General features: G+C 39.5%; 1 protein-coding gene across 1 annotated transcript; it reads right to left on the minus strand.

Moving 5' to 3' along the window:
* Positions 1-832: 832 nt before the first annotated feature.
* Positions 833-22,002, minus strand: LOC136558080 (uncharacterized). Its single transcript, XM_066552358.1, has 8 exons — positions 21,903-22,002; positions 11,026-11,147; positions 9,800-9,938; positions 8,856-8,977; positions 7,036-7,146; positions 3,637-3,743; positions 2,165-2,255; positions 833-1,045 (listed from the first exon to the last, which is right to left on the minus strand). The coding sequence occupies exons 1-8, from the start codon at positions 21,997-21,999 to the stop codon at positions 929-931; spliced, it is 906 nt and encodes a 301-aa protein (XP_066408455.1). The 5' UTR covers positions 22,000-22,002; the 3' UTR covers positions 833-928.
* Positions 22,003-22,095: the final 93 nt, after the last annotated feature.

A 22,095-nucleotide genomic window follows, 5' to 3' on the forward strand; every position in this document is an offset into this window, starting at 1 on the left:
AACCCAAAACATTCTTCAGCTGACTAAAAGCTTTACATCCTTAGAACGTAAAATCTAAATATAAATGTGGTGGGCGTATGTGGATCTTTTCTCTCTGAGGAGGCTCTGTTACGAATTTCCACTGTTTTACGCCACTACCAAGCCTCTGCTAAGCCATGACACCTGTTCAGAATTTTCAGTTTCTTAACCCCTTATTACACTTCCTACCATCCACAGAAGTAGTGCAGGAAAAGAGTTCCATTGTCCTAGATTTGCTGTATTAATACTCCATGGCTCCTCGGTGTCCTTCAGTATTTTATATTAATACCCACCTTAAGGACAACTAACTAAATGGATGAACTTGCCTCCCTCATAACATATGCCAGTAGATAATCTGGTTATCAAGCAGAACCTGGAGAGAAAACCTAAAAATTCCACAGGAGGAACACCAAATATAATGCTGTTAATAAATATTGTTACTGATAAGAATAAATGCTTTATATCAAAATGAAACAGCACTACAGCTTTTATGTAACATTACGCTAAATGCATTCTTATCATTCACATCAATAAGGATTCACTGTTCCTAGGTTTGATATATTTAGCAAACATTGGCAGTGCATAATGCTACTGATGACCAAAAGTTCTTTTAGCGTTGCTATATAGATGCTCTTTTTAACATAGTGTTGCTATATAGATGCTCTATTTTTTCTGCAAAAAACAGACCATGAGGATATGTCCTCAATTAAAAGTCAAAATATCCTGTTGAGACAAAATGACTCAGTAAGAAAACCTGTTTCAAAAGACTCTTTTTCATTAAAAACCACATATATCACTCAAATTAACCATAATATTAATTTTGACCTGATTTATTCACACAAATCAATCCAAGTTCATTTTAGGCCCAAAATATATATATCATAAAAATACTAGTAAATTTTTCCAGGTACTAGAGAATCTTGTATAAATGAATCTGTTCGAGTGCTTCTCTGTCAACATCCTTTTCCATATACACATCATAGTTCAGCTGCACCTCTTCAACCCATTGACTGATCTGTACATCTGTCTGAAACAAGGAAAGCAGATCCTTAAATCAACACCATGTTAAGAAACAGCAGGAGTTTCAAGGTTAAGGAGTTTCAACATTAAGAAGGCAAGACATAATATGAGAGATTAGTCATTCCAAATTATATGGCAATGATAAATTAATTTCTGGAAAAGGCTTTTTAACTCAAATAGGACATAATAAAGATAACTTTAAAAATTATCTCAGTCAGTAGTCTAGATATTTTGCTAGCATATTACAACTGCCTTTCTTTATGCATTTGTGTAAGCCTCAAGCATCCTAATTCAAAGGGTGACATTCTGACAGATGTGCTGAGGGAGCAGCTAATAGTATCATGGAAGAATCACAGGTATTTTCTCATTTTACACACAGGGAGTATTGTATTAAGGCTACAAAGGGCTTCTCAGCTGCTCTGTGACTACAGCCTGCTCCAAGAAAAATTCAAATGACACTACTGATGGTCATGGGGCTGAGGATCTACTTCACCCATCAGCATACAGGCAACAAATGATTCAATTTCTCTAAAACTAAGTACTGTTGTGAGAAAGTCACTTTATACATAACCTTGTCACGTCTGATCAGTGTTTTGTTTCCTAACTAAAGCTAGGCCACATAATTTGACCAGGTATAACACACATGATCTAAGATGACCAATGGCAGCATGGACAGAGGGCAGAGCGTGGCCCAGCACAGAGCATTCAACACCTCTGAAAGAGGCACTGCTGTTATGTTGCTTCCAACTGCAATTTAAAGCTATGTAACTGATCCAAGATCCCTGATGGTAGTCACTTGGCTAGTTGGGGGACCACATCTCTCACTAATCTGGACTTCCAAAAGCTCATACTGCCATATTAATACACATGTTAATAGAATGATTCATGCAGCCTACTGATAGAGGCTGGGATTTTCCTTTTCACTCGAGGACAATCTAAGTACAGGGAGATGTGCTGGTGGTCAACCTCAAAACAGAATCCTGAGTCTTCCACCTTTTAATCTCTGCACAAAATTACTTATCCTTCCTTACAGCAATACTGGCAAGCAGCTAACTTCAACTACAGAAATGCCACTTTAACAGAAAATAACAAAATGTGTCAGCTGAAATAGGCCAAGGGAACTTACCTGGAGCTTTGAAAGTGATTCCTCAAGACTTGGAACTGTCACTAATAAGGACCCTCTTTTCCTTACATTACAAGCAATAAATTCCCAAGCTCTGAAACATATTTAAAAGCAGGTGACCAGTTTTTTGGGGAAAAAACACACATATCTGATATACAATGAATCTAACACTTGCAGTTTATTGGCCAGAGGTAGTCTATGCTTAAAGACTTGCAATACATGCTTATCAGTCAATATTAATATCTAAGCAAATGTATTTGCAGGAATAAAATCAAGCTTTGGATTAAAAACACAGGGAATATATGGTCTTACAATGTTAGATTTTGTAACTTTATAATTCTCATACATACATGCATATCATTTGGTATCATACTTTCACTATGAACAAGGGTTAAACATTTACATTTGGCCCCTTTGGTTTGAAGAAAATCCAGTCCTGAAGTGCAGTCCTTTATTAAGCTTCACAACAAGCTTCTCTTTATATACAGACTTCGTGTACAGTCGTGACAAAGTACTTCTCTTAAGACATCAGTAGTCAGAGTACTTAAATATAGCCTCCAGCATTCCCTTTTTTAATTTTTTTTTTTTTGATTTTGCAAGTAAGATCATTTCTCACAGCACAGCAATTCAGACTAAAAAGAATTTAATTTCCAGCATTCTTCAAATGTCATTTGTCTTCATGCTACTAACGCAACACTAAACCACTATTCCCAAGTTATGACAGAATCAAATGAATTCTCAGTCCTGTGCCTGGAAATGTATCTCCCGGCATTTTGAAACACCCACTGTCCTTCACCCATCCACTCTGTGCCTGTCTGGTTGGTATTATCACCTGGTATCCAGGGCAGCAGGGCAAGCCTTAGCTGAAGCTGGTATGGAATGGCAGACTTGGCTGGGACCAAGTGGAGACACAGGTACTCCTTTTTTCTGACTGCCCATTCTAAACTTAGGATGATCAAGTTATTTACACTTTAAACGGATGCTGCTAGCTTAGCAAAAGCTCATCTGTGAGTGCCTTGTACCTGAAAGAGAACCTTAGCCACATGTTTGTTTCCTACCACATCCTTACAAATATCTATTAGCAGTATCATTCAGAACCATGCTTTGTAGTCTGTATATATTAAAGCTCTGACATTAGCGAGTCAGTGACTCTTACTTCTGAAGATTAAGCTTTATGCTGATACAGTAATCTCAGGTTCTTTAGCAGCAAGATACTATTTTAACATATCAGTGCAAGGACTCAAGCCAAGGCTTGGGTAAACAAAGCAGCAGTGTTCAGTGGGTTTAACAATAAACAACTGCCAGAACACCTTAGCAGTTAAGTATAACAACTAGAAGTAGACAGTATGAAACAATTTCCTTATATAAATTATGTACATGCCTTCAAAAAGCACAACCTTAAGGTTTTCCATTATTCACAAGGTTACACAGGTATTTACAAAGAAATAAGTAACTTGTTTGGACACAGAGCTTACCTGGCCTGTTCCTGTCTGTCAAGAAAATATTCAAAGACATTATTCATTACAACAACATCAGCCTTCTGCAGAAGTGAGGGCTGAGTACAGATGTCTGCATGAACCACCTGAAGGAGAGAAATTTCCCGAGGCATAAATTAAGAGACAAATACAGCCTTTGAGAAGTCATGAAGCCTGTCAGCCTAATACAGCAGCTGCTACCACCCTTTTGAACCAGTCACAAAACCAGGCATTTCACTGGCTTCACAGTAGATAAAACTGACATATACAACCATAATAACCTTGCAATTTTTTTTTTAATCAGATTTAACTCTTCTAATTAAGATACTCAATCCATTATGATAAGTAAAATAAAGTACATCTGAATTTTGATTTAGAAGTGTGTGCCATAAAAGACGAGATGGCTGTTACATTCGACTTCCCTATATTTTATCAGAAATGTCCAGTGATTTCAGGAAAGAAGTTAAGCTAGTTGAAGCTATTTTGAGAATAATAAAAGGCATCTCACAGGGTCAGTGGGTTACTGAAGGATTATAGCTAGAAAAGACATACAGACCCAGATTTGACAGCTGAATTCTCACAATGCATATTGGGACGGGAAATGTTGGAAAGGCAGGATGCTCAGTAGCACTGGAGGATCCTACTAAACAACTGCCTCTCCAGTCAGCACAAGAGGAGCTGTTTTGATTTCATCTACCTTCACCTACCAAAAAGGATATTAGCACATCATGTCATTTTTCAAAACAAGTGAGACAGGAGAATATGGATGCTCATTAACACTCTGATGTGTTTGATTTCCTCTTAAAGACGGAGAAATCTTATCAATCTGACTCAATGATCCATGTGGGTCCTTTTCAACTGAGGATATTCTATTATTATGCATCCCAAATCTGATGAGAAATGCAAACTGCAATATCTTTTGAAGGGCTAAGTAGTAGTCAGCATGGATTCACTAAAGTCCCGCTTAACAAATCTGATTGACTTGTGTGATGAACCAAATACCTGCATGGATGAGGGGAGATCAGTAGATTTTGTCTATTTTGACTTCAACAAGGCTCTCAACTCTGTTTCTCACAACATCCTCACAGGCAAACTCAGGGTGTGAGGGCTGGATGAGTGGACAGTGAGGACTGAGAATTGACTGAATGGCAGATCCCAGAGGGTCACAAACACTGGCACAGGGTCTAGTTGGAAGCCTGTCACTACTGGTGTCCCCCAAGGCTCAGTACTGAGTCCAATATTGTTATATTGTTTAATTATTCCACACAGGACTGGGATGAAGGGGAGATGCCTCCTCTGTAAGTTCACTGATGACGGAGAGCTGGGAGGTGTGGCTGATACTATGGAGGGATGGGCAGAGAGGAACCTTCTGAAATTCAGCAAAGGCAAATGCAGGGTCCTACATCTGGGGAAGAATAACCCCATGCACAGGATAGGATACTAATGGCAGTCCTACTATTTTAAACCACAGTTCAGATAGATGCTTAAACTACTGGAAAACTTTCAACATATGTCGATGTTTCCTTGACCTGAATGATTGACTTAAGACTTGACCTAAAATTACTCTGCATTTACAGAGTAGGTGACCATACTGACCAAAGTGACCTAAGCACCTCATTCTCCCCAAACATATCCTCACTCCTCTCGGGGACTTTGGGACCACATAAGCATGTCTGGCTGCACAATGAGCTAGACCCAGATACTGCTCTAGTCAAAACCCCAATATTGCTGGGTTTGGTTTCAGCTGAACCAGCTCTCTGATCTGCTTGGCTGTGTGCCGGCACAACAGAGGAGGCAGCAACTGATTTTAAAACTGCCCTGTCATCCAGTGGAATACACACCAAGCCTTTCATGACTACAGTCAATTTCTGAATTGAGGTCTCAAGTTTCCTAAGATCTGTTGAACTGTTTACTTTCCTCCCAGTAGCTGAATGTTTCCTCAAATGGCAAAAGATGCTGAGCAACCCTCTATGTACTTTAACAAACCAAGTGTTGACCAAAGAAACACAAGGTTCACTCAGAGATTTAGCCACTAAAGATACCATTTCACTTTGCTATCTTTTAGGAACATATTCTAATAAAAATTCAGAATATCTTGAAAAAAACAATCTCTATTGAAGAAGAGCCTCTAAAACGTTTTTCAAACTTGTGCCATGAATTATGACCAGCATCTGGATTCTCACAATTTTTCAACTTGATATGTACCTCTAGAGAGAATTTGTTTGGGGGTGAAATAAAAATATAAGATTGAAATGTTCAAAGCAGTGTGATAACAGGAGTCACATGACTAAATTAGCATTTAATGAGACTCAAATAGCTAAGTCCTCCGGCACTGCTTTGAAAACCTATTATCTTATCTTTATGCTCCAAAATGAATACTTCAGCAGAATTACAAGGTGTGAAGAAAATGCATAAAAGCTTATAATAAAAAATATACAGGGCTGAAAAGCATGCCTATAGATCTCCAGCTCCACTGAATTAACTTGACAGAGCTCCTAACTGTACTTTCAGTTTCATCACAGTAAAGTGTTATGAACATAAAACATGTACAAAATCCAAAGGTTATGGATAAACTGTCAGCAACTGTGACTGAATTGAGCAACCCACTGCTACTGCTTACCCTGTGGTAAATATGTCTATTACTTATTTCTAGGTTAAAATTGGGTAACCTTAATACCCAAGAAATTACCATACTCAGCAGTTTGTGTGACTCCATTCAAGAGCACATGCATACAGCACAGGATTAAAGCCAGTATTCTATTCAGCATATTCTACTTACCAACTTTTGCTGGTAACAAAATCATGGGTCTGGTCCAGAAAGGAATTTTTTTTTTCTCTTTAAAATATTAGTAGCTATTCCCATAGTTAAACTAGGGAAGTGATTCCCATAATGATAGCACTTTCTTTGAAACCCATTTTGTTTGTGGTAGGTACATATACATTGGCATTCTATGAAAGGAAATATGAATAAATCTAAGTCCTTTAGGTATCCTTAGATGCAAATTTGCAAATCCTACAAACATTTTTCTGCTAACAAAAGTGAATCACAGACATTTACTTTAGTGTTTGTGACAGAAATTCTTTATACACCCAGTTTCACAGAAGTGAGTGGCAATGATGTCATTGATTTGACTGGGAGAATTGGCTAAGATTTATCTGTTTTGTTTGGGCCAACGGTTAAGTCCAGTGAGGAAAAAGGCTAAGTGATTAATATTTTGATAATTTCCCTCTTCCTCTTTACTATAAGGTCTTTATTTCCTAATGCAAAGCCTTTGTTTAGGATCAAAACAAGCTAAGGCAGAAACTTCTCAGAATGCTGATTTACCAGCCACTCACTTAAACCAGATGCCTTGTACACAGTGGTTAAAAATACAAAACCTAAAACATATATTTGGTTACCTTTATTCTGTCAATGAACTCGTACTTTGTAATCATAATTTCTTGCAACTGGCAAAAGTCTGCATTCATTTCTACTCCATACAGCTGGGAAGCTGAGCTATAAAGATAACCCTACATTAGGAAAAGGAAATTTAGTAACTGTGATGCCTTTAAAACAAGTTCAAATATTTCATTTAAAAAGAAGAGAATCAAACACAAGTTAAGATTAGAGAAACATTTTAAAATAGTCAGTTGAGAAATGTCTTTCAGTGGATGTGAAATATTTTTCAAAGCTAAGCTCCTGATTTGGCAATTCCTACTTAAGCCTCACAAATGTTAGTAAGAGATCCAAAATGACACATCAAAAAAACAAGAAAAGGAAAGCTCCAAGTTCATTTGAACTGCAAAACAGATGGAAAATAGTCTAAGAAAGAAAAAAGGTATACAAAACAAATTATGAAAATACTGTGAAGGGAAAAGACTCTACATGTCATTTTTGTTTCTTGGGAGAATTGAAGAAGAAAATATCAAGAGAAAAGAACAAAAACATGAGACATAACAGAGTCAAAGTGAGTGAAAATGGAGGACAATATACCAATAATATAGTGGGATATTTTGATACCAAGTCTTTGTCAGCTTCTCTAAGTTACTGTATTACTGACATTTTCAGATGCTTCATACAGGTATATATGAAAAAAAAAAGCAGCTAAATTATGACTTAATATTAAGCCCAAAAAATAGTTCAGTTTTGGGCTAAGATTTGGGGAAGCCGTTGGAAATGTTAGAGAAAAAAAGTACAAAGACTTGAGCGTACAGTGCCCTAACAAAGATACTGCTTTAAGTGCCACTGTCTCTGAGCAGAATAATTACACTTTGCCAACACTGGCAAAGACAAACAATGTGAAGATACAGAATAGCTGAGATCCACATGTATTACAACTTCATTATTAAGGTTTTCTGAAACCATTCTACTCAGAGAGTAGAAAAGCAACCTGTGAAGTCACCCCTCCTCCAAGGCAAGACCATATTACAAAGCAGAACTCTTTTTGTGAAAGAGTGTTTTGAAAGTATCTTCTACTATAATAATACAAGCATTTGAATACTTCAAAATAAAAATCAGCCTAGCCAAAGTGTTACCATTTAAGGACCCAGTGCTGCAAATATTTACAAATGGGAGTAACTTTCCTCATTTGAGTGATCCCAAAATTAGACTATTCAAACGAGTAAAATCACATGCTCAAGTGTTTGCAAGATTGAGCCCTAAACACACATTGACTTTTTTAAGAAAGTAGTAATGTGTGTTTTGCATTGCTGTTGGCCATATGTTGTACCAGCCATGCCAAAAGCAATCAAAATTGCACTCAAGGTTCTTGATGAAGTATTTTATGTGCATTTTAAAATGCAGAGCAGGACAATATGTTTTTGGAGACAAATTCATATCAAAGTCTTCCTTTGTATATTTTAACAGTTTATCAGCTTCATAAAGGAATTTAACATAACTAATCTATATATAGGCATGGTCAAGACATAAGAGGACAAACTCACTTATGAAAGAGACAGCAGGAATGAGCAAAAGAGCAGCATGTGTGACAGCAATATGCTATTCTGTTGGACAACAGACTTTTCCTCTCCATAAGCAGGATCATTTCTATTCCCTCTTGTGAGGAACACAGGAAGAACTGAAATTGCTAGTAAACAGCACCTTACACTATTCAGAGAGTCAGATCAGAGGTGCCTCTCAGAATGACCCATCCAATATTGAGTAATGAGAGTAGGCAGTCAGAAAAGAGGGAAAATGTTTGTCACAGTAACAAAATATGAATTCCTGTGCTGGAAGTTACCGCAAATAGCACTGCACCAAGCCTGGAGCCAACGTCAACCACTACCTTTCCTGTCAGGTCAGGCAGTACATGGTGATAAAGAAACTTCAGTTCCATGAGGGAAAAGGAATGCGAAATAAACTCTGGGAAATAAGAACAGAACAAAGGTGTTGGGTGGGCAGTACTAACTACTGTGTAATTAACCATTGAAATAGTAACCTGAAGTATTATCTTCACTGAAAACTTGGTTTCTTGCCTGCACTAGTGCACTAGGGCAGGGTTTGCAGATCAGAGGTAATCAGCCAAGAAGCCTGTCCCAAGTTTGAGGATACCTTGCCTTACATGGAGAATTTTGAAATCCTTCATGAAACTGAATTACCTTTTTCTGAACAGTATGTTAAAGAATACAAAACCAAGTATCTTGGAACTGTTTAACTGAAAAAGGAAACGTAGTAAACACAATTTGTGCAAAACTTTTTGTGAGCAGACATATTAATAGCTTTAATTTCAACTCCAAAGTTTTAATGAATGGAATGTTCTCCATATAAACCATTCCTTCAATGGCTGTGCTCTACTGGCAACAGCACTGATCCGTACCACACACAAGCTTTAAGACAGATGGTGATTTCCACTGTTCTTCAGCATGTGAGAGGAGACCCAGGCTACTGCATGGACTCTAAAGTATTGTCTTCCTCTTGCATCTTCCTCTCCAGTGGTACATAGCCTGCTTCTAACCTGCCCAGTTTTTGTGGGCAACAATTGTCACTCATACACTGCAAATTAATTCAACTTACATGTGTAGGAGGCTACTTCCACTGGTTATGGGAAATAATTCTGGCCTGTATATTGCAGCAGTCTGGACAAAGTCTCCCATCAGCTGGATGTTCTCATGTCCAGCTGAGTCACTGCACAAACCAGTTTAGTTAAACTCAATTTGTTTCTCATGCTCCCGAAAGAACACTTACCTAAAGATGCAGTTTTGTATGAGCCACACTCTGTGCAGTAGCTCCTACTCATTTTCCCCTCCTCACACAATGAATCAACAACATCATCATCATAAAGGAATGCATCAACATGAATCATGGGCAGTGGATGCTGGTGTATCTGAGAAGAGGAACAAAACCTTAGAAAGGGATAACCAGGTCTCTTAACTTCAGTTACACTGTCACATGTTAACTGTCCCACCATCCTACCTTTCCCAAAATCCCTGAGATCCATGCTTTTCCCTATGCAACAATTACAAAAAAAAAAAAAAAAATTAGCTACAGAAATCCTGCATGTAAACTGGGTTATCAAATTCCACTGAGATAACCAGTAAGTGGTGGTCCACAAACAAAAGCAAGCTGGTTTTGATATCTGAGTAGGGAGAACTATGTGAATTTTGCCTCTTTAGTGCTTGCTTGGCTAGAGAACATACAGGGTAAAAGAAGCTTTTCCGCCTCTTTTAATGAGGAGAATGTAACTTAAATTTAGCAGAAAGGTCAATTCTGCTTCTCAGCCTCAACTGACTGTTTTCATCATTGTGCCTTATGCCTCTATCTAGAAGCACCCCTAATTAACATGGGTGTCACTTTCAATCAAAAGTATACCAGTTGGGATGCTTGCCCTCTCATTATTTCAAGGGGCATAATCTTCATCCTCCTACTCATCTTTCCTTCCTTTTCCAGGCTTGCTGCATGTGGCCAATCCACTTCTCCCACTGAAGAGCCACACATCACTTTTCTGGGAAATGCATTAACTTTCCTTGCATACTGACAGGTCAAGTAGGAAAGGTGCACTCTCCTCCCACAGGACTCACAGCCCACCTGCTTCTGAGCCATGAGAATCTGAAAAGAGCTGGATATCATCTCTGGGCTGCCCACATTATGGTAACAGCAAAACATTGGCCCGTGTTCCTGCTGTCTTTAAGGGGGCTGTTAAGAGTCTATTATGGAGCTAGCATTGAAGAATCACTGTGACAGATGCCATATCACACAGAATGAAATCTATCCCAAATAACATATGATCAAAGCATTAAAAACTATGAAGCAACTTTCTTGGAGTCATGCAAACACAGAGCAACAGACCTGAGAACCAAACTGAGATTTCCTATACTTCAATCCATGTTCATTTTCTATTATAAACTACTGCTAAAATGCTATCAGAATAAATGATGTGGGTCAGTAAAATCAGACCATAACAATTAGCTTACTTTCTGAACAGCTTGATGTTCTGAAGTGAACATTGCCTCAATGGGTAAACGATTCCGCAAATCTTCAGCGATATTTCTGAGCACAACATCATTGTTACTCACCACAAGCTCATCAAAGTCATCTATAAATCAAGACAAACAAAAACCCCTGAACAATCATATGCAGATCATGTGGACTAAGTGATGACCAGTACAATACAGTTGCAAGACATAAACAACACCAGATGGATAAGGTTTTTTATTCACATGCATTTCTGTTAGCTTTTCCAGCCAATGACTGATTTGGATTGTAATAACTTTGCCACGTAAAATAAATGCACTGCTTTTCTGAGATCTCAAATTATTTTCATATTTATAAATTTATAACTCACATATGATGGTCTGGGCTGCCACCAAAGTGATATTGTTTCAGTTTAAGATATAAAAAGCATCAAAGATGTTTTTGAACTATTGGAGAAATTACAAAACTCAATAGTTGCCTGAATGCAGGCTTTTTTTAAAATACAAGTTTCTTTTTATACGTATGATCTTTCTAGTAAACGTACAAAAAAATTGAGGATAATGCACAGTTCAACAGTTCAACTCACAATACATTTTACATCACCTAAACTATCAAAATATTTCAAATGAGAATGAAAATAGGAATAAATGTAAACCAATACATTTTTGCAAAGCCACTGAGTAAATTTTTGCTATTTTTCCCGGACATTTCTGCATTACTTTAGCTCATTTTTTTAAAAGACATCTAGAAAAAAAATTCAGAAGGAAACCATGTGAAGACACTAATCCTTTTTTCTTCCAAGGCTCAGTCAATAGTAAGTGTCACTGCTTCTTCAAACTGCTCTTTTAAAAATGACTGTTAATGCTGGGGACTCTACAACCACCCTTAGCCATCTATTCCAGTGCTTGACTACCCTCAATATCAGAAAGGAAAACCCTTCTTAACTACTGATTTTGATGTCCTCTGCCACTACTTAGTATTTTCTGCCCCACTCACAATGGAAATAGCAAACTTTGTTCCTTTCTATTATACAGTAAGTATTTACTTCCCTGAAGACTCATCACGTGTCACATCAGTCTCCTTTCCAAGAAAAACCAAGATTTGCCTACTCAGATCGTTCCTGTTTTTTTTTTTTCTTTCCAAGTGTGTGAGGATTCTCAACACTTCCCTTTGGATCTCCTGGACTCCCATCCTTTCTGACCTGCAGTATTGAGAACTCCAGCTAAAGGTTTACTTGCTCTTACCAGAGTTTTCACATCTTGCAGCCAACATCCTGCTTATATCCCCCAATTTCATGTTAAGAGTATGATGTTCCTAACTGGCATTAGCACAAGATCTGCTTTATGCCTGTACTCTGCTCTTTTCTTGTTATGTTTTCCTCAAAAGAAGGATTAGATGAAATTCCTTTTTGTCTGGATATCTTACTGCTTGAAGGATGTTGAACTGGTTCTAAACAAAGGAACATCTCAGCTCAAAGCTACAAACCTGTAAAAGACAACCACCACCACTAAAAAGCAACCACTAATCTAATCCTGAAAAAATGTACCAAACCCATCCATTGAATCTTGTCTAAAAGTGAGACGAGTATGTATGTCCCCACTTCTCCACCCCTTCTGGCTTGCTTCTTGTTTTATTTAGACTGCCAACATGTTGGGCAGTGACTGTGCTCTTTTACATGTACATGCATCACTCACAAAAAGAAAATCTTGACAGCTTTTACAGGTGTTTTTAAAAAAGGCAATGTTTGCTAGCATTGCTGTTCCAGGTGGGAACATTAGTACAGAAAAGCTTGATGGAAAAGAGGTTCAAAATAAATCTACAGAACACACTACAAGTTTCTCTATGCTAATATATTTAATCTTTCCTGTGGATCACAGGAAATGCTAGAAAGACTGAGAAATTTTAAGGCTAGTATAGAAATCAGAAATCTGCAAACCTTTAAACTATGAAATGCTTCTGAAATGGTTTTTGCTTAAGCACTGTAGTGAAAACAATATGATTAAAGAAAGCATCATTCATTGGTGCAAAAGGCTCTCTTCTTTAGACTGCAAATGTAAATGGTTCTTTCAACACATCCAAAAATGGACCCAAACAGACAATCCTGAATCCCCTGTAGTAAGCAGCAGAAACCTTAAATTATTTGTATTTCCCTAAGATATATTTGGTTTATAATTTATTAAACATACAGTAGTAATGCTCCAAAGCCTTGATGGGCCATTACCATTAGTAGTTGTTATACTTCAGGAAGGCAATTTACTGCTCCAAAGTGCTCACAGTTAGGTTCTCCAGAAGTTCAGCTCCTAAAGAGATGCACACTTTGCAGCAAGGAACACAGACAGAGGCAGCAGCTGCAACAGCAGCAACATCAACACAACAGGTGCAATGCAGCAGCTCCAGCTCGTCAGCATTTTAATTTGAAACTTCTAATGAGCACCCATCCTGGTAAACTCACAGCCCATCCAACAATTTGCAGATTTGTTATAAACATCCCAGAAGCACAGTGATGTTTCCAACCAGCTCAGGGAAGATTTCTATGGATGTGACACAGCACAGAAGCAAACCTAGATATTATGGGAAGGGAAGGTGGACAAATCTAACTGTAGCTTAACTGAGACCATCAGCACCCCAACATGCCCTCAGAGTGCCAAGGCACCAGTTTGCTGAGGTGGTTAACATCTGAAGGAGCAAGGGGAAAAGTCATGCTATAGACAGAACAAGAGAGTAGAAAGCTGATATTAGCAGCTGAACAGATCAGTGCCTGTGGGCAATAAGCCTCTACATCTGGCACTTGCTTTAAAACAATACTATTACTATGCAAGAGAGCTCATCCAGCTGTTATAGTGCCTGTTAAAGAGTATCAAATTCAAATATAGCATTTAATGAAATGCAGGAAGTGTTCCTAGACCACCAGGCCAGCCACATCACACTGCAAATACAGAACTTCAGCTCTCTTCCTCCCAGATCTAGTGTGTCAATAGGATCTGCTCCCTCATGCCCTGGGTGACCTTTCCTGGCCAACATTAGTGATGGAGAGCTCTCCAGACCATTCAGTGTTCCAGCTCCACAGAAGAGAAACACACACCTTCAGTGGGACACAGGCAGCACATCCATCTTCCTCTAACCCAGAATATCCCTTCCCTGCCCTGAGTTCAATCTGTGCAGTACCTGGCACAACGCTGGCCACCTTGCAGAGGGCCCTCTGATCTCTCCTTGCAACGCAAAGTATGACACACGTGAGTTCTTGTATGCTCTGTACAAAACAAGTCCTAAGGACAACACATATGCAGCTCAAAGCAAAAACTGTTGAAACACTGACCCTGAAAAATAAATGACAAATGTGCTCCTTTCTAACTAGCAGTTAATACTCTAAAGTACAATAAGCAGGAACAAAAAAGGAGAAGAAGGTCTGAACAGACTTCATTTGAGATGACAAAATGGCAGCTGGAGCAGAAGCTGCGTGTGCAACACTCCACACCTGTGTGTATAGTCTGTGACTGAACTCTGACACAGAGAGTCAGGACTCCTTCCTGTCAAAGCAAGAAACAGCAACAGCTACCACAATAACCCATTTGCTTTTGCAGTATGTAAATATTTGTAGATTGCCATCAAGTAGGAAACGCCAGTGCCAAATATGAAAATATACATCTCTGCTGGTACAGTTTTATCAACTCCACCCTCGTGTTTAACAAATTGTTCACTCTTGAGAATCTCAGTATCGCCTTAAAAGGAATCTTCAAAGAAGAAACAAAAATAGAAAAGTATTTTATATATAATTTTAGTACCTGTTACATACACGAAATGTATACAACATGAAATGGAGAGTGTGCAAGCCAACCTGTGTTCATTGCACAGACAACTAACCAGGAAAGAAACGTACAGTTCATGAAACACTGCAAGATGAATCACAATCATTTGTTTATGGAGGAAGTCTGAGTGTGTAGTGTTTGTATTTTACTTCAAAAACCGGTTCCACTGGATTTACTCAACATGCATTTATAAAATTTAATTAACACATTGCAAAAAGCCTCATTATCACCCTGGTGCTAGTCAGCCTTTCTACAGAAGCTAAGAAAACATCACAAAGCCTCACACCAGATAGAGAGCACCGCTACACCAATATCTGAACACGCTGGCACTGCAAAATACAGGATTGAAGACAAGCAATGTGTGATTTCCAAATGACAACAGAAGATTACATGTCACTGAAAGAGAGGAAAGAAGAGAATTTAGCAAAGGCAACCATAGCAGCAAGCACCTTATGGCCTTCTAGATATAGACTCCGACTCACAGAAGAGAAAAGCAAATATTAACAGCTGTATTACTGAAAACAAGGTTGATTTAGTAATTCAGCATTTTTAAATAATACTAGAGAACCAAGTCAAGGAAGAAGCACCACATCCCTAAAACTTTAGTATTGCCCTTTTTGGCTAAATAATTTGAGAAGCAATATGTGACCTCAGTATACCAAGTAACTCAGGAACTCAAAATGTTATTTCTGTCCCAAAGCATACATAGTTATTGGTAGAAAGTAATTGGCTTTTTGCAACAGAAATATAACCAGAGTTCATTTTATAAGTTTAAGTCTTTTACACTGGTTAATTGAAAGAAGCTTTGAAGTTCAATTTTAAACAAGGTAAGTCTCATACTGTTTCACAATCCCTAGTTTCCCCCACCATTATTACATTTCAATGACTAACAACTTAGAAGTACTTGGTATTCTTCTTGAGACCTCTCTCACAGCAGTATCACTTGTCACAAAAAAGGAAATTAATGCTAATTCCCACAGTTGATGATTCATCCAATTATAGGTAACATCCCATTTTAGTTTTTCAAACAGAAGAGTGGAAAAGATTTTTGGTATGGTATCATTTCAACAAATAAATGCTAATGTGAAAATGCAATGCTATTTTTATCTCTTCTGAAAGGATATTTCAGTTGAATAAATCACTTCTACAAATTTGGATATGAAGCCTTGTACTAAATTACTTTTTCACACAAACACAAAACCACATACTATACTTGTCACATTGCAGAAACCCACATTTTCATCCTTTTTAAAGATACTCGTTCCACTTTACTTTCATCTGCAGACTGAAAGGAAACATTTAAAGAATCAAGTTTTTTCTTATCCTGTTTCCTCTTCTTGTCTTGTGAAAATTATCATCTGATAACTTTACCTAGCATGTCAGAGAACATGCTAATTCCTAGATAATAAAGTACAAGAAAATGCTGGACACACTTAGTCTGCTCCTAAGAGTATGATGAGAAGTTTCTTCTCTGTACTCAGAACACTGTACTAAAGCAGCACATCCTCTGTTATCAGTTAGGTTGACTTTGTCAGATACTCTTCCCTCACTGCCTGTTAAAAGCCTGAATTTACAGCACTGACTGCCCTCAACTTTCAAGTTACAAGACTAAATTGTACTCCAACCTCTTAAAAAGCTGGTTTGCTCCCAGTACAAGTGAATCCATCAAAAAAAAATTTGTACTTAATTATATGTTGTTTATCCTTAAATTAGAAGATTTGCAATGATTATTATTCAATTACTATTTTGAGTGATACTCTTGATATTGAATATTTTGAGTACTGCAGGAACAATCAACAATTCAGACCAGTATATCACTTTGAAATCTAAGCTTCATATTTTCTCAGGAAATGCATAGATTGGAAATGGTTTGTAGAGTGTTTTATTACACTGTTGCATGAACTGAAAAAAATTTAGAAGTTTAGAAAAAAATTTTAGAACTGAAAAAAATTTAGAAGTTAGTATCACAACAGTAATATTTACCCATGATGGAAAAATATTTCAATCTTAGACCCCATGACAGAACACAAGAAGCATAAAGGGTCTTATCACCTTATCTGTGCTTCACTGACACTGACTGAGACACAGGCTTTGTAATCTGCATTTAAGCACTAAGTACAGCAAAAGCATTCAGTAGTTGCCAGTAGGTAGAGTGGTTTGGTGACTTCAATCTCAAACTCAAGATTCAGATTCCTGTATTTACTTCCCCTGATTCCTGTGGTGCTGCTCATGTACACAGATAGCTTGGTCAATTCACTGGTTATCTCCTCCAGCATTCATTCTTACCAAATGCAACCTTGTCTGCTACTGAAAATTTTAGAAATCTGGGCAGTGGAGGCTCACGTGGGAATTTGCCCCAGCTCTACATCAAATGCTGGGACCCAGCTGAGGGGGATTGTCAGGGGGGTTTCCCAAGTGGTTTGAATTAGCTCTTGGGCTTCACCCAGGTTTTCTTAGCCGGAACTTCTGGAACATGGTTATTGCAAAAGGATATTAAAGCATTAATCATGCTATTATAAAAAAGTTAAGACACGAAAGGTTCCTGTTCTTTTTTCCAGCTCTTATTATTTAATTTTCTTTAAGATCTAAGACAAACTCAAAAGAAAAGCTGGAATGCAAGTCACCGTGAAATGACGTAGATCTCACTGCAGTGTGTGGGAAGAGCTGGCTGATTGTGAAACAGCCAAGCAGTGTTGCTAAGCAGCTGCTTTAAAACACTAACGTCTTCTTCCATCACACATAAAGATTTGGAATTTCTAAAATTTTCAATACAAAAAACCCCACATTCGTAAGAAAAGGAAAAAAAACCTAATAGAATCTTTCATTCACTTACATTCCTGTAATTACCAAGTAAGGTTAGTCAAAAATCATTGGAGTGAGAATTATGTTCAATGTTCTTTCAGTTCAAAATATGTAAGGCTTTACGTTAGGTCAGATAACTCGCTTTACTATAAACCAATTTGAGTCTTCCATGGAAGTTTGTCAGTAACATTTCATGCCTTCAGTGCCTGAGTCAGAAAACACCAACTAAGTTACAGTAATAAATAAGGCTGTCTTTGCAACAACACTAATCTTAAAGGTCATCCACCTTATGCAGGACTTTAAGGATGCATGTACACTTTAATTCAGAGAGAGGTGTCAAGAAGGAAAAAGCCTGACTCCAGCTAACACTGGAATCATGCCCAGTTCTCCTCAGCTGGAGGTAAAAGTATAAATTCAACATCTTGACAGAAACAGGAATGGGATACAGGAGGAGAAGGCAGGGAAATGACACCCCACAGAAAAACAGTTTGTCTGTGGAGATACAATTTTTATTTCCATTTTTCCTATCCTAGTTTTCATTCACAATATTATCTCCCCATCCCTACCACTTTTTTTTTTTTTCTTTTGTTCATCAGAGGTTTGTTTCCTTCCCTACATCTGTATCACCAAAGACTAGGCTTTTATTTCTGTGTGGCACAGAGATCTGGTAACTTTTTATGTCTCCCATAAAACAGTCTTCTTTATGCACAGAGAGAACACTACATTCCCTAGCTGTATTCAGGGTACAGCAACAGAAACCTCTACCAGCTCCTCACTATCCTCAGTCCAAGCACTATTAATTATCACAGGATTAGCTAGGTATTAAAATGGGCAGTATAATTATTCAAATGCAACAATTCTGAGAGGAAAAAAAAAAGCCACACTAAAAGTTACTGCCAGTATGCAGCCACAGAAGCAGCTCAGAGAAACAATACTAAGAGAAGCATCATCAAGAGTGTTATGCTGGGGACATCACAGAAAATATTTGCATCTCTGAGGAAAATGCAAAAAAGCTAAAGGAATGTGACCTGCAGGACAAATGCCTCTGCTCACTTACTGTCCAATGCTGCAAGAAAATAAAACCAGTAAGGTACAGATACTGATCTTGTACTCGAGTCCTGTCATCAGGGTGAAAACTAGAAATAAAGCAGGACATAGCCATCCAGACAAAAGAAATCAGAAAAACAGGAACAGGTTAATGACCCTAAGAGGCAGTGAAACATATATTGATTGTTTAACAATGAAAAGTTTTTACACATAGGTATAAAGCTTTCTAATTTCCACTCTTTTATCATAAATCTACATGCAAACATATATGTATGTTAGAGAGGGAGACTGCAGCACCCTGAGAGAGCACAAAAGAACTGGGTAAACATTGATATTTTTCCACTGGCAACTTCTACAAGCATTAGCATGAGGCCAAATTCTACAGGCTCTAAATGTCTCCACAAATGTGGCAATCAGGGAAATATGATTAGTCTAAGTCACACATTCTAAATTACACACCTTGGAACAAATGTGGTTGCCTACAGTTCTATACTGCATCAGCAATTCACAAAATACAATCACAACATGTAAGCAAATGCTGAGGATACAGATGACTAAAGTACAACTTGATTTCTCAGAATATTAATTAATAGCATCCAGCCAGGATATTAACAATGAGCATTTTTAAAGAGAAAATTAGCATAAAATATTATCAGAGCACAAGCCTGTAAGCAAAGAATCCTAAACCAAAAAAGATTCTGAAGATGGCCTGACAAGGAGACTACAGAAATGAAATTATATTCATTACTTCAGCTGCTTGATCCTGATTGCCCTGTCCACTCTGTTCCCTGATCTGCAGCATATGAGCTGAAAAGCCATTGAATGGCAACTGTAAAGCTAATTATGTTTAAAGATGATGCACATATAGTGAAGCAGCAGCCATCACTATTGATGCAAACAGTATAAAAATAGAAGGACACAGATTGCTCAGATGTACCACACACACAAAGTAGTTCAAGATTTGGAACTTAATCTACTCTTTAGGTTGCATCTTAATTATGAAGAGCAAATATGAGGCAAGAATATATGAATCCTTTCACTGAAAGACCTAGGCAAAAAGCTAGATCATTAAAATTCAGAAAAAATATTTGAGAGATCATAATAAAGGCTAGTGACCATACCATATCATCTTTCACAGAAACCATCTTTAGTAAGTTTTGGAAGCTGTAACATAAAAAAAATATTTAAATGTATTCACTGACAAAGGATTTTGGAGTCTACATAAACTATGCTCAAAACATTGGCTAAAAATTCCTATGGCAGAAGTAAAACATGATCATAGAATTGAAACAGAGAAAATAGTAAGCATTAGTTTCCTAACTGAAACAGTTCAGCATTTTCAAGTTTCACTAGTAAGCTCCCATGTGCTTTGCTGTATCTGTAAAGGGGTCAGGAAGCTGAGAAAGCTCTATATGCACACCACACAAACTAATACAGTGTGTAGGAGCTGCAATGATTTATGTTATGTGAATAATCAATATGAATGATTGCATGAGAAATTGAATGAGATTTTTATATATTAGAGCATATGGTATAGAAGAAAACCACTTTTAACAAGATTATTTACAGTAACCCAAGCACTGTTTAGGAAGTGTCCAGACAAGACCTCAAAACTGGAAGGATGCAGTACTGCTTACAGCAGATTGCTCTAGCATTATGTCTACACACACACGCAGACACATGCATGTGTAGATAGATACATACACGTAAGTATGTGAACATACACACACAGAAAATAAGAATGTTTAATTGCAAGTAACACTGACTACTTCCATCAAAACTCAGCCTTCACGTTCTAGGGAGGCCCATGTCTGCTCTAGCCGTGAAGGCTGACTCCCAGATGCTCTGGAACGTTCGGCGATGTCTCTCCTAGGAAAGAGCCCGCCTGGGTGGGAGGGCCGCATGCCTGTCACAGGCAGCAAAGGCTGCTCCCAGCTGCTTCTCTTCCCACAAATCCAGCAGAGGGCCTGCTCCCCCTGAGAAGGATCTGTCCTGCCTCTCCATCTGAGTGACTGCGGGAGCTACAAACCACAGAGCAACACGGCGTGAGCTCGCAGCTCCAAGTACCTAGACAGCTGGACAAGTCCTTGGTGTCAGAGCTGCCCTTTGTGCCACGGTCCCTGTGTGTTGGTGCTGGCTCAGGAAGTTGTTTTCACCCTAAAGTGGACGTGCTGGAGCAAAGACCCAAACAAGAAGCATAATCTGAGCAAAGCAGGGGAAGTACTGTATTATATGATGAATTTCTGCTAACACACCATCATCAGGGTAGGTTTACCACCCCAGGAGACAATCATTAATAAACAGGACACACACATACTGGATCTTGAGACTGGGCCACAATATTGGAGGGGTCTTCCAGATTCCTATCTGCAATGGAAAAATGCACATATCCCCTGAGACTAAGCAGGGTTTAGACTTTATTCAGCACAGCACTATGTGACTATAGCTTTAACGCACTGCCTATGATGAGGTTTTCCGTGTCATCTTTTGGGTTCAGTTGCAAATTTACAGCTTCTGCACTGACCCATATTTCCTTTCTTCATCTGCCACAGAATGCTTGACTGCAGCACGCTGATGAAATTACATCCAGGCATAAACAAGGGAGTAAACAGAAAGCTATGTTCACTTAAGGTAACATCAAGTGCGGAAAGCAGCGTTTGTAAATGAACTCAAACCGCTATTTCCAAACTCCTGAAAGACTGCCGTGTACACGTGTGAAGCTGCACAAGACAAGCCTAAGACCTAAAGGCGTCTCGGCGCGGCAGGAGCAGGAGCAGGCTGGCTCCGCACGCCCGGTGCGCCGCGGGCTTTGAGGGGCAGCCCGTCCTGCTCCGCTGCCGGCCGCGCCCGCGCCGCCACACCCCCGCCCCTGCCACGGCACCGTGGAACGGCACGGCACGGCACCCGTGGCGTGGCACAGCAAGGCACGGCACCCCGGACGGGCGAGCGCGGCCGCCCCCGATGGGAGCCGAGCAGGGCGGGCGGCACCGGCCGCGCTCTGCTCCAGCCGAGCCGTCGGGCCGCTACCCGCCGGTACCCGGAGAGCCACGTGCCCCCGGAAGGGGGCGGTACCCCGGTCCGGGCACGCTGCCCCTCGCCCAGGGTCCGCTCCCCCCTCCCCCGACCCTGGCTGCCGCACGGCGCCCCGGGCCCGACCGGCCGGCGGGGCCGAGCCAGGCCCGCTGTGCGGTGCGGTCGCGGCCCCGCTGTGCGGCGCTTACGGGTGTTGCGCATCCAGTGCAGCAGGCGCGGCAGGTCGGCGGCGCGCGTGCCCCGCACGGCCGCCAGCACCGCGCGCCGCGCCGCCGCCAGCTCCATCGCGCGCCGCCGCGGGGGGGCGCCACGCGCGCCGAACCACGCACGTGGGCGCCGCGGAACGAACCGCACCCTCCGCGCGCCTGCCCGCCTGCCCGC

The sequence above is a fragment of the Molothrus aeneus genome, chromosome 6 (assembly GCF_037042795.1).
Source record: "Molothrus aeneus isolate 106 chromosome 6, BPBGC_Maene_1.0, whole genome shotgun sequence".
Classification (NCBI taxonomy): Eukaryota; Metazoa; Chordata; class Aves; order Passeriformes; family Icteridae; genus Molothrus; species Molothrus aeneus.